At 38.8% G+C, this 11,504-nt stretch overlaps 2 protein-coding genes across 4 annotated transcripts; one reads left to right on the forward strand and one right to left on the reverse strand.

Moving 5' to 3' along the window:
* The first annotated feature begins 1,761 nt into the window (after window positions 1–1,761).
* LOC113668522 (uncharacterized) lies at window positions 1,762–8,031 on the forward strand. 3 transcript variants are annotated; one of them, XM_027184435.2, is made up of 8 exons: window positions 1,762–1,835; window positions 1,956–2,029; window positions 2,645–2,722; window positions 3,401–3,427; window positions 3,980–4,687; window positions 5,040–5,069; window positions 5,180–6,145; window positions 7,026–8,031. In XM_027184435.2, the coding sequence occupies exons 3-8, from the start codon at window positions 2,665–2,667 to the stop codon at window positions 7,796–7,798; spliced, it is 2,562 nt and encodes an 853-aa protein (XP_027040236.2). In that variant the 5' UTR covers window positions 1,762–1,835; window positions 1,956–2,029; window positions 2,645–2,664; the 3' UTR covers window positions 7,799–8,031. The 3 variants fall into 3 exon arrangements, with proteins under 3 accessions (XP_027040236.2, XP_027040237.2, XP_089039573.1); XM_089183447.1 differs by lacking the exons at window positions 1,762–1,835; window positions 1,956–2,029 and adding an exon at window positions 2,219–2,270; XM_027184436.2 differs by lacking the exons at window positions 1,762–1,835; window positions 3,401–3,427.
* LOC113668523 (uncharacterized) lies at window positions 7,900–11,500 on the reverse strand. Its single transcript, XM_027184437.2, has 5 exons — window positions 11,373–11,500; window positions 10,996–11,092; window positions 10,251–10,304; window positions 9,626–9,664; window positions 7,900–9,527 (listed from the first exon to the last, which is right to left on the reverse strand). Exons 2-5 carry the CDS (start codon window positions 11,048–11,050, stop codon window positions 9,226–9,228), a joined length of 450 nt encoding a protein of 149 aa, XP_027040238.2. The 5' UTR covers window positions 11,051–11,092; window positions 11,373–11,500; the 3' UTR covers window positions 7,900–9,225.
* Window positions 11,501–11,504: the final 4 nt, after the last annotated feature.

Genomic DNA, 11,504 nt, shown 5'->3' on the forward strand with positions numbered 1-11,504 from the left:
ACTCATAATTAAATTGAATAAAACATTTCAACTAGAAACAACTTTAAACATGTTTTGGCCGTTGAAAATCGCAGCTTTAGATGCTCATCAACAATCGGATTGTATGAAATGAAACACGAAATTAATGCGCACATATTTGCCATAACTCGGGGGAATGTATATCAGACAGAAAAATGATTTTTCCATGACAAAATAGTTCTAGACTTCCACCGAAGATCTCACACGTGTTACCTGCTTTCTAAACACCTCTTTTCACCCCGACATGAAAATGTTCCTTGAACGTTCGTGTCAAGACACGCAAATTGGGGTGAAGGCCGAAGAAGTACTAGATTACAAAATTATTCCCTCGTCATGACCTTAGGGCGTACATTTTTAAAAGTAGTTGTACGTGTTTTGTTTTAGCTTGTTTGATTGTTTCTTTTTTCTTTTCGCCAAGCTTCTTTGTCGTCCTTACTCTAAACGGGAGTAAACACACCAGAAAGGAATAATATCGCAGGACGAGAACTGTTATAGAACACCTGAAATGAATTTAATGCAAATTTTTCTTTTGAAGGGTCTAAAATTTGAATGGTAGAGTGGAAAATTTCGTGAACACAACGAGACATCGTGCTTCAAACCTTAAATTCGATTGCCGAAATGAGACGGCACGAGTATTTCGGCTACATAACCAGATGGGGTAGCCAGTTTTTTACGTAATCAGTACCTCTGACAAACCTATATCATACGAGTGAGATATTATGCTTCGATATTAAGCAGTTTGGGCAAACTCTTTGCTTTCCAAGTGAATACCAACCCTTTAACTGACTCAACACCCTAATTCAAAATCTAAATTCAGAATCTAATTCTTTAAGGCAGGTGTAAATTTATTATGAACATAATTTTTCATTTGGGAGGTTACTGGCCCTAGCCAGTTTGTTCAAGATATCACATTTTGAATATTCAAGGGAGATTATCGAGTATGCATTTTTTTTAAGTTACCATGAATAAATGAGAAGCTTTATTAACTGATCCTGAGCGAACTAGAAGGTGCATCTTTTAGATAAAATTATTCCTTAACCACCAAGTTTAAACGTCAGTGACATATTTCCTCCGAAACTTCAGAGCTTATGCATATCCTCTTTTTCTGTACGAAAACAGTTGCAGCAAACTTAAAGAGGATTTTGTGCTGGACCAGGCTTTTGCTTGCCTAACTTCCAAAACGAATGCTACATATGAGGAATCTTGTAGCCAGACAACGGTTAGAGCTGTCCATCATTCTGTCCATCATCAAACGGATAAACCAATGTAAGCCAAAGGAAAAGACAATACGTCGTAAGAAATGCCTTCACCATCAGAACGGATTAAAGTAGATTAGATAAATATAATACACCGTCAAAACCACAGCAACCTTTGACCAGAAGGAGCATCGCCCTGATGTGTCCATTCTTCCCATGGTACTAGACTGCTTAAAAAACATTGGATTGGATGAACACCTTTACACGGAATTATTGTGAAAGCTGCTCATAGATCCAGGACCGTGCTACAGGAATCTAAGAGCAGGCGAACCTGTTAAAGCTAGTTTGGTTCTTTTAGGTGTGAAATTTTCTTGATAAGCACCCTTGAAGTTTTGACTAACAGGTGTGATACGCCTGACCTTATTGAGTTGCCCATGACAGAATTCGTTCACCCCATAATGCAACGCTGATGAAAAGTTTACTGTATTTTCAAACCATAGCGATCTTTAACCGCTTAATTCCATGTAGATATATGTCCTTTTTTTTATCATCATGTGGATCGATTTAGTTTCAGTCCGACCCTTTTGACCAAAAAATTACACTTCATTCGTTAAATTTGGGGTAATCTCCTATTCCCTGGCAACACATGGGATTATTTTGGATTGCTTATGTAAATATTTAATTGGTAAATAACTATAATTTTATGATCTGGGTTACCAAAATATTTTATTCTTACATCAGCAACTGAGCTGTGATTTCTTGTGGCTTGCGGCAATTGTTTTGTACCAATATCATCAACAGTGCTTCAGCTCATGGTAAGTTGTGTATAACTTTGTATTGTCTACCTACTCCCTCATGGTTTTGGATGATTTGCCATTAGTAAATTGTTTTCCATACGATAATATTTTGAGCCTCTCTGATAATAATATTTTCAATACCTGCTACGAGAACTTTACGTAGTTTCCTTTATGAATCTTAGGAGACTTATTTTCTTGTAGTGCAAAGAAAGCACTGACGATGAATCATGTTAATGTATATGAAACCTATTTACTTCAGGTAATGATATATCCTAAACAGACGGGAATATTGGGTATCCCGGCAGCAAAGTCTGAGAGACCTGCCATAATATAAACATCGCGAGGAAAACGATCCTGTTACGGCGAGTTTGGATCGTGTCTTTTTGAAAATAAATTATCCATTTGAAATGTCATAAGGCCTTAAATCTTTTACTTCTCAGTCTGAAGATCTCTTTCAAAAGGCTTTGGGGCCATTGGGCTACACTGCAAATAATTCTTCTGGTACTTGTAAATTTCGCACGTTTAGTTCAACGAGTCAATTGTATTTATCTAAAATATATCATGTAGTAGAAACAGTGTTGAAATCTTTTGCTAAACTGTTTTAGTAAAGACAATCTTCATGATTTTCTATAGCAAATGCGAAGAATTGAAGAATGACAAGAAAACAGTCGATGATCTTTTCGCTGCTTTTAGCGGTTCTTTTGTTCACAGGTAAGGAGCTGGTACCAGTTGTTTTGACAATAAAATTATCAGTGCGTTACAAAACTAATCAGTAGCCTTATGGCCGGAGTACTGGGGTGTCTTTAACAAGTTCTTTACTATGCAACAAATTTTATAAAGAACGGCGGTCCATGTTAAGCAAAGCGATACTCAGTAAAAGAAGAATGCAATGTGTTTATAATACCTCAGTTTACAACTAGAAGAAATCAGAAATTATACTGTAAAACTGTTAAACGCCTTAATTGAAAGAACTTGAGTAAACTATATTCTTAACTTAAATTAAAAAAAAACAAAACAAAATGCACAATTAACAGGTAATATTTTCCATTTAATGTAAGTTCCCTCCCCCTACCGCACCCCTTTCGTTCCTCGTCCATTGAATGTAAGTTTCAGACTCCTCACTGAGCGTCTCACCGCTAAGCGGCAAGTGATGCGTGGGTTATTTTAGAAATCGATATCATTAAAAGCAGTGATAATGATGACAACGTTGTTAATGATTAGCCAAGTCAGAAGATATTGTCAAAGTCAGTGAGACCTCAGTTTAGTCACAAAGTCACAAACAGTTCTCTAATTTATCTCTACGATCCACTTTAAGTTTCTTAAAAACAACAATTGGGAAGCGGCGTTCAGATCTTCAGATTTTTATCACATTATTGTTTGCTTTCCCAGACTTATCTTGCGGAAGGCCTTCAAAAGGTATTTGAACTTCATCTGCATTCTTAAGTCCTCAGCTATATCCACTATTATCCTCTTCTCCTTCGTTACATTTCAAAGTGACTTTTCGCACAGAAGGAGTATACGAAGTAAATCGTGAAGGCCATACTACCACTTAGTGGTCGTGCTGCGCTCAAAGATAGCGTGGAGATAATTACGAGGGTAGTCACTCACAGCGCAGTGAAAACATATTAAATGACGTTTCAGTTGTTTGGTATGGAGTAAGAGAGCATAGAATAAACCTTGCTTTCAATGACGTTCAATTTCATCAAATTTTCTTCAATGATCATACAAGTTTTAAGGCAAACATGTAACTGAATACATTTTGGTAAGCTGCTAATCTCTTTGTTCTTCTGGTTTTTCAATGTCAAATAACAGAAAGTAAGTAAATATTGTGACAAGGTTGAGAATAATATAGTAATTTGTCAATGGCGAGCGGAAGGGATCGGACCATGAAAAGGGAGAAAAAATATATCGAATCAACTGCACGGCAGTCTTATGGTCTCATCATTTGTCTTTACTCTAATTCTTTAGGTTGTATAAATCAAGTTCGCAGTCTAAAATCGCATCAAAAGAGTATTGACTCTCACATTCCCCACCCAACTGAGACGGAAGCTGCTCTAAAGAAGTCATCCGTAAATGAGGACTGTGAGGAAGATGAGGAAAGTGGAGCTTCTCCCATAAAAGAAAAAACTAAAATCAAAAGCCTTCAAACAAGCATTCACAAGAACCTTTTGAAGCTCTTTCATAAGCTTAAAAGCGCTAAGCCTGGCAGTGTGATGCCTGATCGTAAAGAGTTTACGAATTTTCAGATAAAGCCAAACCCAGATAAGGTGGACGATACAGGGGTGTCGACAGGTGTTCCATTAAGCAAGGTTCGAGACGGAATTAAGAATGTAAGTCAATTTCAAGATTTCAATACTACCTCGGCTCTTAAAGCAATTGACAAGTTGGTCAGCGGAGTTCTTCCAAACGTAACAGCGGCAGCTGCAAAGAAATTATCCAGTAACGACACTCAACTTGGGGATTCCGAAGGTGGAAGTGGTTCAGCAATGGATCCAAAAGAAAATGACCAAGGTAAAACAGATCCCTATGCGGCTATTGCTGCTGGACCAGACCATCCTAAGCTCCCTCCGGATTTAAAGATTGCTCCAGGCGGTGCCGAAGGAGAAGCACCCCCTGTTGTTCCTGTCGGTTTGTCAGACGATAGTAAAGGTGGCGATGGTAACAAGAGCCCTGATGGTAAGTACCAAATATTATTTCAGCTTAGCCTTTAGAATATCTCATATACAGATAGATATAAAAATACATTTTCATCTTCATCATTATCTTCTTTTGTTTGAAAGTTTAAGTTATGGTGCAAAGGACTTAATTCTAAGGCTGGAGGCCATTTCCTCTTATTATCTCGTGTTTTGGGAACTGAATATCAGCTGTTGCTTAAGTCTAGAATTTTGACAAAAAAACGAATTTTCCTTAGGAAAAGGGTTCTTTTCTGTAATTTAATTAAGAGACGTATGTGTGTGTGACATGACAGAAAATTAAATGTCGTTGTAACAAATGAATAACACGGTATCATTTTTCTCAACTTCCGTAGAGCCCAGCGAAGCCCCAAGTCAAGGAGATGGTAAGTATCTTGCAGTGATGTCAGACCATACTGACGTATAGGACACTACAAATCGGTAAAGGACAAGTCATTTAAACACCGCAGTATTGATTTGTTTCCCTTCTTTGCAGACAAAGACAATGAGGAGCCTGACAACCCGATGGTGAAACAAATGCAGCAACAAGCTATGCAAGTCATACAAGAACAGATGCAGAACCAATTTAAGGCTGCTATGCAGACAGCAAAAGGAATGCCGGGGATGGGAGGAATGGGTGGAATGGGCGGAATGGGAGGCATGGGAGGAATGGGAAGCATGGGTGGTATGCAAAGCATGGGAGGAATGAGCGACGGAATGGATAGCATGGGCGGTATGGGTGGTATGGGAGGTATGGGAGGCATGGGAGGCATGGGCGGCATGGGTGGCATGGGTGGCATGGGTGGTATGGATGGTATGGGTGGAGGAATGGGAGGAATGGCTGGCTTTGGTGGACTGGGAGAAATGGGAATGGCCGGAATGTATGGCAACCGCATGGCAGATATGGGAGATATGGAAAATGCTGGCGATGCATTCCAACGAGACAATCTAAGAGGAAACGATGAATACTTTAATGGAGTAAATGGTTATTATGCGAGAGGATTTGGAGAAGAACTCAGGGAACCTATGGGTCCCATGGGGCCTATGGGACCCATGCCTATGATTGATGAACCTGCAGTTGGACGGGACAAAGTACCATTAGGATACGAAGACCGGCCCAGGATGCCTTATTTTCGTCCTTTTCGGAGACATCATTACTTCGACAACGAGGAAGATTTTGATGATGAGGGATTCGACAATGATGTCGACGAGGATGAACCTTATTTTGTTCCCGCTAGAGAACATGCTGCTCTTGAAGAGCCAGTGGAAGAAGGTCCTGAGAGTGATATCGACGAAGGGTACGATGCTCCTCATGATAGAAAAGCTAAAATAGCAAAGGTTGAAAAACCTGACAAGAAAGGAAAACAAAAGCACGACAGTCATAAGCTCAACAAAGGACACAAAGATCAATCAACCCTGGCATCAAAGAAGGACATAACCATGAAACGGGAAAAAACATCAGGTAAACTGCACGAAAGAAAGCACTGACCGTCTTTTACATCATGCATGAGACCACGTGGCGATCGCAATCTTAATAAGTTTATGAGGACACTGAAGACACTTTCCTCGTATAAAACGAAACTAACTGTTGATGAGCATGCACATTCCAAAGGAGTTACTACACCCAATGACAGCCGGGCAAGTTCAACTGTTATGGACTTATTTGCTCGAATATAAGGTTTACCTCTATCAACATTTCTTTTGATAAATTTTCTTTGTTATCTCATCAATAAATGAACGGAGCTCTGTTTTTAATGAGTTTGAAGTGTTTCAAACAATCTCACCTTGTGCAGTTAAATATCATCTGAGAAACTCCCTATAATTAAATTCACCCTTTTAGGGAAGGGATTTAGTCCATTCGGATTCAATAATTAGTGTGCTCAAACAAAAATCAATGCAAGAAGGGAAATCGAACATCTTTCTGTTGCACACAAAATGTTTTGCACTCTGTTGGCCATACACGCGCTTGCCGCTAAGGCAGGTTAAGTGTTTAAGAATTGCCTGAATGCGCACCAAAAAATTGAAAGCTTATAGGAAAACATGTGTCTGACTACCTACTTGCAATGACTCATTAAGGCGATGATGAAATATGAGAATCCTTATTTTTCTAAGAACTTGCTGATTGATTATAGTGACCTTTGAAAACAGTAATTCAATGAGGTCATAACTTTGTTTAATAAGGCAGGCCTGACTAATTTACTTTCTTTGGTTTCGGCTTAATTTGTCTTTCACTTTTCTGCAAGCGTTATTATCTTGAAGGCGTGAACTTAAATAACTGTGATGCAAAACGAACGGTCATAAACCACTTTAAAGAGTAATTCCGTGTCATTATAATCTCATAGGTGTGAGTACTGGGCCAGCAACTCCCGAGATGTTTTACAATTCTGCCATGAAACAAATTCAGGACCAGGCCATGGCGGGTATTGAAAAGCAGATGCAAAACCAATTCAGCGCCGCTTGGAAAAACGCGCACGGAATGGGAGGAAAGCCAAATATGGGAGGAGGAGGGGGAGGAATGGGTCGCATGGCCGCAATGAACGGAATGGGAGGAATGGGAGGAATGGGAGGAATGGGAGGAATGGGAGGAATGGGTGGAATGGGAAGAATGGGAGGAATGAACAAAATGGCGAGTATGCAAAACATGCAAGGTAGCATGGGACCAATGCAAGGTATGCCAGGAGGTATGGGCCCAATGCAGGATATGCCGCAAGGCTTAGGAGGTATGGGACCTTTCAATGACATGCCAGGAGACCTGGGAGGCGCAGGACCCATGAACGACATGCCAGGAGGTATGGGCGACATGAACGCAATGGGTAACATGGATGGTGCTGGAGGAATGGCTGGAATGGGAGGAACACCTAGTATGGAAGGAATGGGTGGTGGAATGATGGGTGGTGGATTGGACAATGGAATGAACGGATTCGGTGGAATGGATGGTATTAATGGCTTCACTGGGATGAATAACCCAGGTATCACAACCATGGGGGACGCACCTGGTGGCCTATTTAGAAGAGAGTTTCAACGTAAATTAGCAGAAAAGGACAATCATCACAAGAAAGCTAGAATAAATAAGTCTAAGAAAAGTGCTAGAAAAGCAAAAGAGAAATCGCATTAAGAAGAGTTATTTCCAATAGTTCTTTTAAGCATGTGTTTAAAATGCCTGTTTTATACGGGCGCCCATAGAACAAAAATAATTTAAAGGGTTCAAAATTTGTAAAATGTGTCAAGCATTTGGTTTTTTTAATTCTGCATTCGATGGTGAGAATCTATGACAACAGTTGTCGAACAAAACCATTGTCCTCATTATAACAATAGCTATAATTCCAATAAAAATTATAGTTACTCTGAGTTAGATCGGCATTTCAACCCCACTTTGACATCGTGATCATATCATTGCGAGCAGCGAGCGATAGTGATAGTTTAATCAAATTAATTACGGCAATAAAGATGGTTACTTTTGCATAGAAAATGCCGAAAGTCCTTTCCCTTGTTGTGTTTCGAAGTATAACAACACACTCGCATCAGTATTCTATCCCTCACAAATCAAAAACTCGGGCATTCCTCTTAAGGCAGGGTATTAAGAATTTACTATAGAGTTTCAGTTGTTTCAGTAGGAAATCCTAGCCAAAGGTTATATCGATTTTTCTCGTTCTTCTTGCTCCTCCTCCTAATATTACAATATATGCAAACGAACGGAGGGGGGTATCATTAATTTCAGTGTATTTCGATTTGGGATAATTCCATATATCAGCCTTTCACATATTTGGCGCAGCGTCGATACCTTGCAGTTCGGGGCTATGAAAATGTTCTATCGAAAATAAAATTGTACTTTTGGATGGAATTAAACTTGTTGCGGTTCGCATTTTCGTTGCTCCGTATTACCGAATTTCGTGCAGGTATTTTTTTTACACACTTAATGTCATAAATTAAGTAAATTGAGAAATGTAGCCAGAGATAAAATTTGTGTTATGACTACTCGAAAAATCTTCAGGCCCTCATATTGGAAGCCTTTGTCGGCGAAACCCCGTGCTAACCTTTGATTTTTGTTCAGAGCGTCAAGAGCACTCAACGCTAAAAAAGCGAAAAACCATTTAGTATTCTTCAAAAAACCCCCTCAGAAAGAAATAGTTAAGTATATCGATGTCTTTAAAAACATCCTTAGTTGGAAAATGATTGGAATAACAGGCACTGACCGTCTGAATAACAATTTTTGTCCAAACTTAAATGGAAAGTAAAAGAGAAAGAAATGTTTGCCTTCGGGTTCTATTGGTGCGGTCTTGTTTATTAGAAATTAAAAATCCCTCACTAAATTATCCCATTAGAGGTTTATAAAAAATACATAACTGTTATCTTACAATTAGGGAAAATGTTTCGTCACATGCACACGGTTTTCGAATTGACCTAATGATAGAGTAGGAAAGTGACAAGAACTTTACCCAAAAGATTTAGGGGCTTTGTAGAACCCTTTGCTGCTTTAGTGGTTTTCTGTTGTCCACACTGTTATTAACTTCCTGAACTGATTTAATGGCTCCTCTTTCCCGTTCATTTGCCCTTGATCTTAATAATAGGAATAGAGCCGGCTGCCTTTACCATCCGATTAACAGCTCTGATCAGTTCATCTTTCTGTTCATCCAAAGTCTTTCTATTAGTTTTTCCCATTAATATCCTCGCCACGTGCGCTTCATGCTTCTTGTACTCATCTTGTCTTGTGAACATGCCGCAAATAATTTTGTCGTAAACTGACGTGTCCTTGATCCATTTATCACGAAGTTGAATTTTCCCAGAGCACAATCTGTGCAGTCTAGTAGTTCTCCTTTCCCCTTTCAAAGCCTTGGCTGTGTTTGCTGGAAGAGAGGTCATTTCACTGAGTGACATCCTTACACAAATACTTTGAGAATAAAAGAAATATCCACGATAGTGGACAAAAGTTACGGAAACTTACGGTTTCCTCTGGGGTCTCCTAGAAGATATTTAAGCAAAGCTGCAAGACAATACGAGAATTGGTTGTTACTGTGACAACACTTGATAGTTGGCAACATGCAGCCGTAAATGAACAACATATTCGCTGCATGGGTAATAGCATTATTTACCCATTAGAGGTCACCTCTGGGGAATCTCCTCCATATAGCTATTGGACTGTCGGCAATCCGTTAAAACAGTACGTATACCCATGAACAAGAAATCGATGAACGATAGATGAGCAAACCAAACCTTTAGGTCAAATTTACAACATTGTAAATGATAACAAGGTTGCTGTAAGTAACTTTTGACCAATTGCAACCGTATATCAGAAAAAATCGTAATTTGAGTCAATAAAATCTTTAGTTTTAGCTCCTGAATGTTCAAGATGGAAAAAAGAAATTTTGATGCGTAAGTGGTAAGGGGCTAGGTAGCTGAAAAACACTTGAATAGCGGCGTCCTTCGTTTAATGTTTTCGACAGTAATTCCAAATTTTACAAATACTTTGAAAGGCAGAAATAAAAATCGTATGGTTTCTGTTGTAAACTTCTCCTTTCAGAGGTAGTTGCCACTCAGGCTGTCAGCAACACGAATGTAGAGCAACATACCATATTCCCAAGGGCTTCGTCTGTCAATTTTCAATTCACGTTTTTGTATCTTTTCTATGGAAGTTGGAGAAAGAAATTAGTGAATTTAAAAAACGGTAAGAGCTTTCATGCTACGTAAAATAGGACGAGCAATTTGTGTAGTAATTCGTTATCAAAAGCATTCGACTAGCAAAACAAAAGGTTATAAACTCGAAGAAAAAGTAAGTATTCAATAAAGCTTAAATGGAATATCGTATCCCACCGGCATTCAGTATAGTGGTATTATACCTAATACTTATTAAAGAATCCGCTATTGATATGATAAAATATTTCATCTAATTCTTTCACTGGGTTAGATTATTAGGCGAAATTGGTAACATCGGTTAAAATCATACCGTTCTAAGCGAAAAAGGTAAATGATTATCATTTTTCTACAATTACATTTTCTAAGCTGTTGAGAAAATTGATTCAAGACTGAAGCAATCAGGTAATACCTAGCTTTGATTCCTTATTTGACGGATATTAAACCAAACCGGCCAATTTCTGTAAAAGTAACACTCAAACAGTTTGCTTGAGGACGAGAAAAATTAAGAAAGCTACATAAAAATAAAAGCGATGACATATGATGTTGGGGCTTCGCATGTTCCACCTGGTTGAGTTTAGTACCAGTAAAGGTTAACCATCCGAAAAACACTATTAACATCACGATTGTTGGACAAAGAAGATCAGTGGAGCGTTCTTGTAATTAAATTGGAGTTTATCTTACCTGCGGCTGCCAACTCCAGACAAGCAAAAACTGTTATGAAGAACAACCCCTTCATTATCTTGAAAACATGGCATGGACCTGAATTCCTTACCCTAAACTGTAGGCAATTCAATCTCTCGTCAGCCGACAAAAGAGAAGTACATTCTCACATAATGAGAAAAATGCTTAGAGGAAGTGTTTTTCAAGGAGATCTAATTTCTTCAACTCTGCAGATCTCTTAAAATAAAGAATGCTCGACTTCAAGGCACACGAATTAATTACTTTTAGGCAAATTGAAAGGTGAGGATGGAAGTTAATGGGAAGAAATATGATACTTCACTATGACACCTGCTACAGGAAACAAATCTCAGGAGTGCTAAAGAGAAAGTTTAACTCACGGAACATTTTCCTATACGCTGATGCAAAGTGTAGTCGCTTTCAATAAAGAATCAGACGTCTAAGCACTGTCACTTCCCGTTTCACATCTTACGACGTACCAGCTACGTTTCCTGCTCGAAGATTTTATGACG

Source organism: Pocillopora damicornis, chromosome 9, assembly GCF_964200805.1.
Source record: "Pocillopora damicornis chromosome 9, jaPocDami1.2, whole genome shotgun sequence".
NCBI lineage: Eukaryota > Metazoa > Cnidaria > Anthozoa > Scleractinia > Pocilloporidae > Pocillopora > Pocillopora damicornis.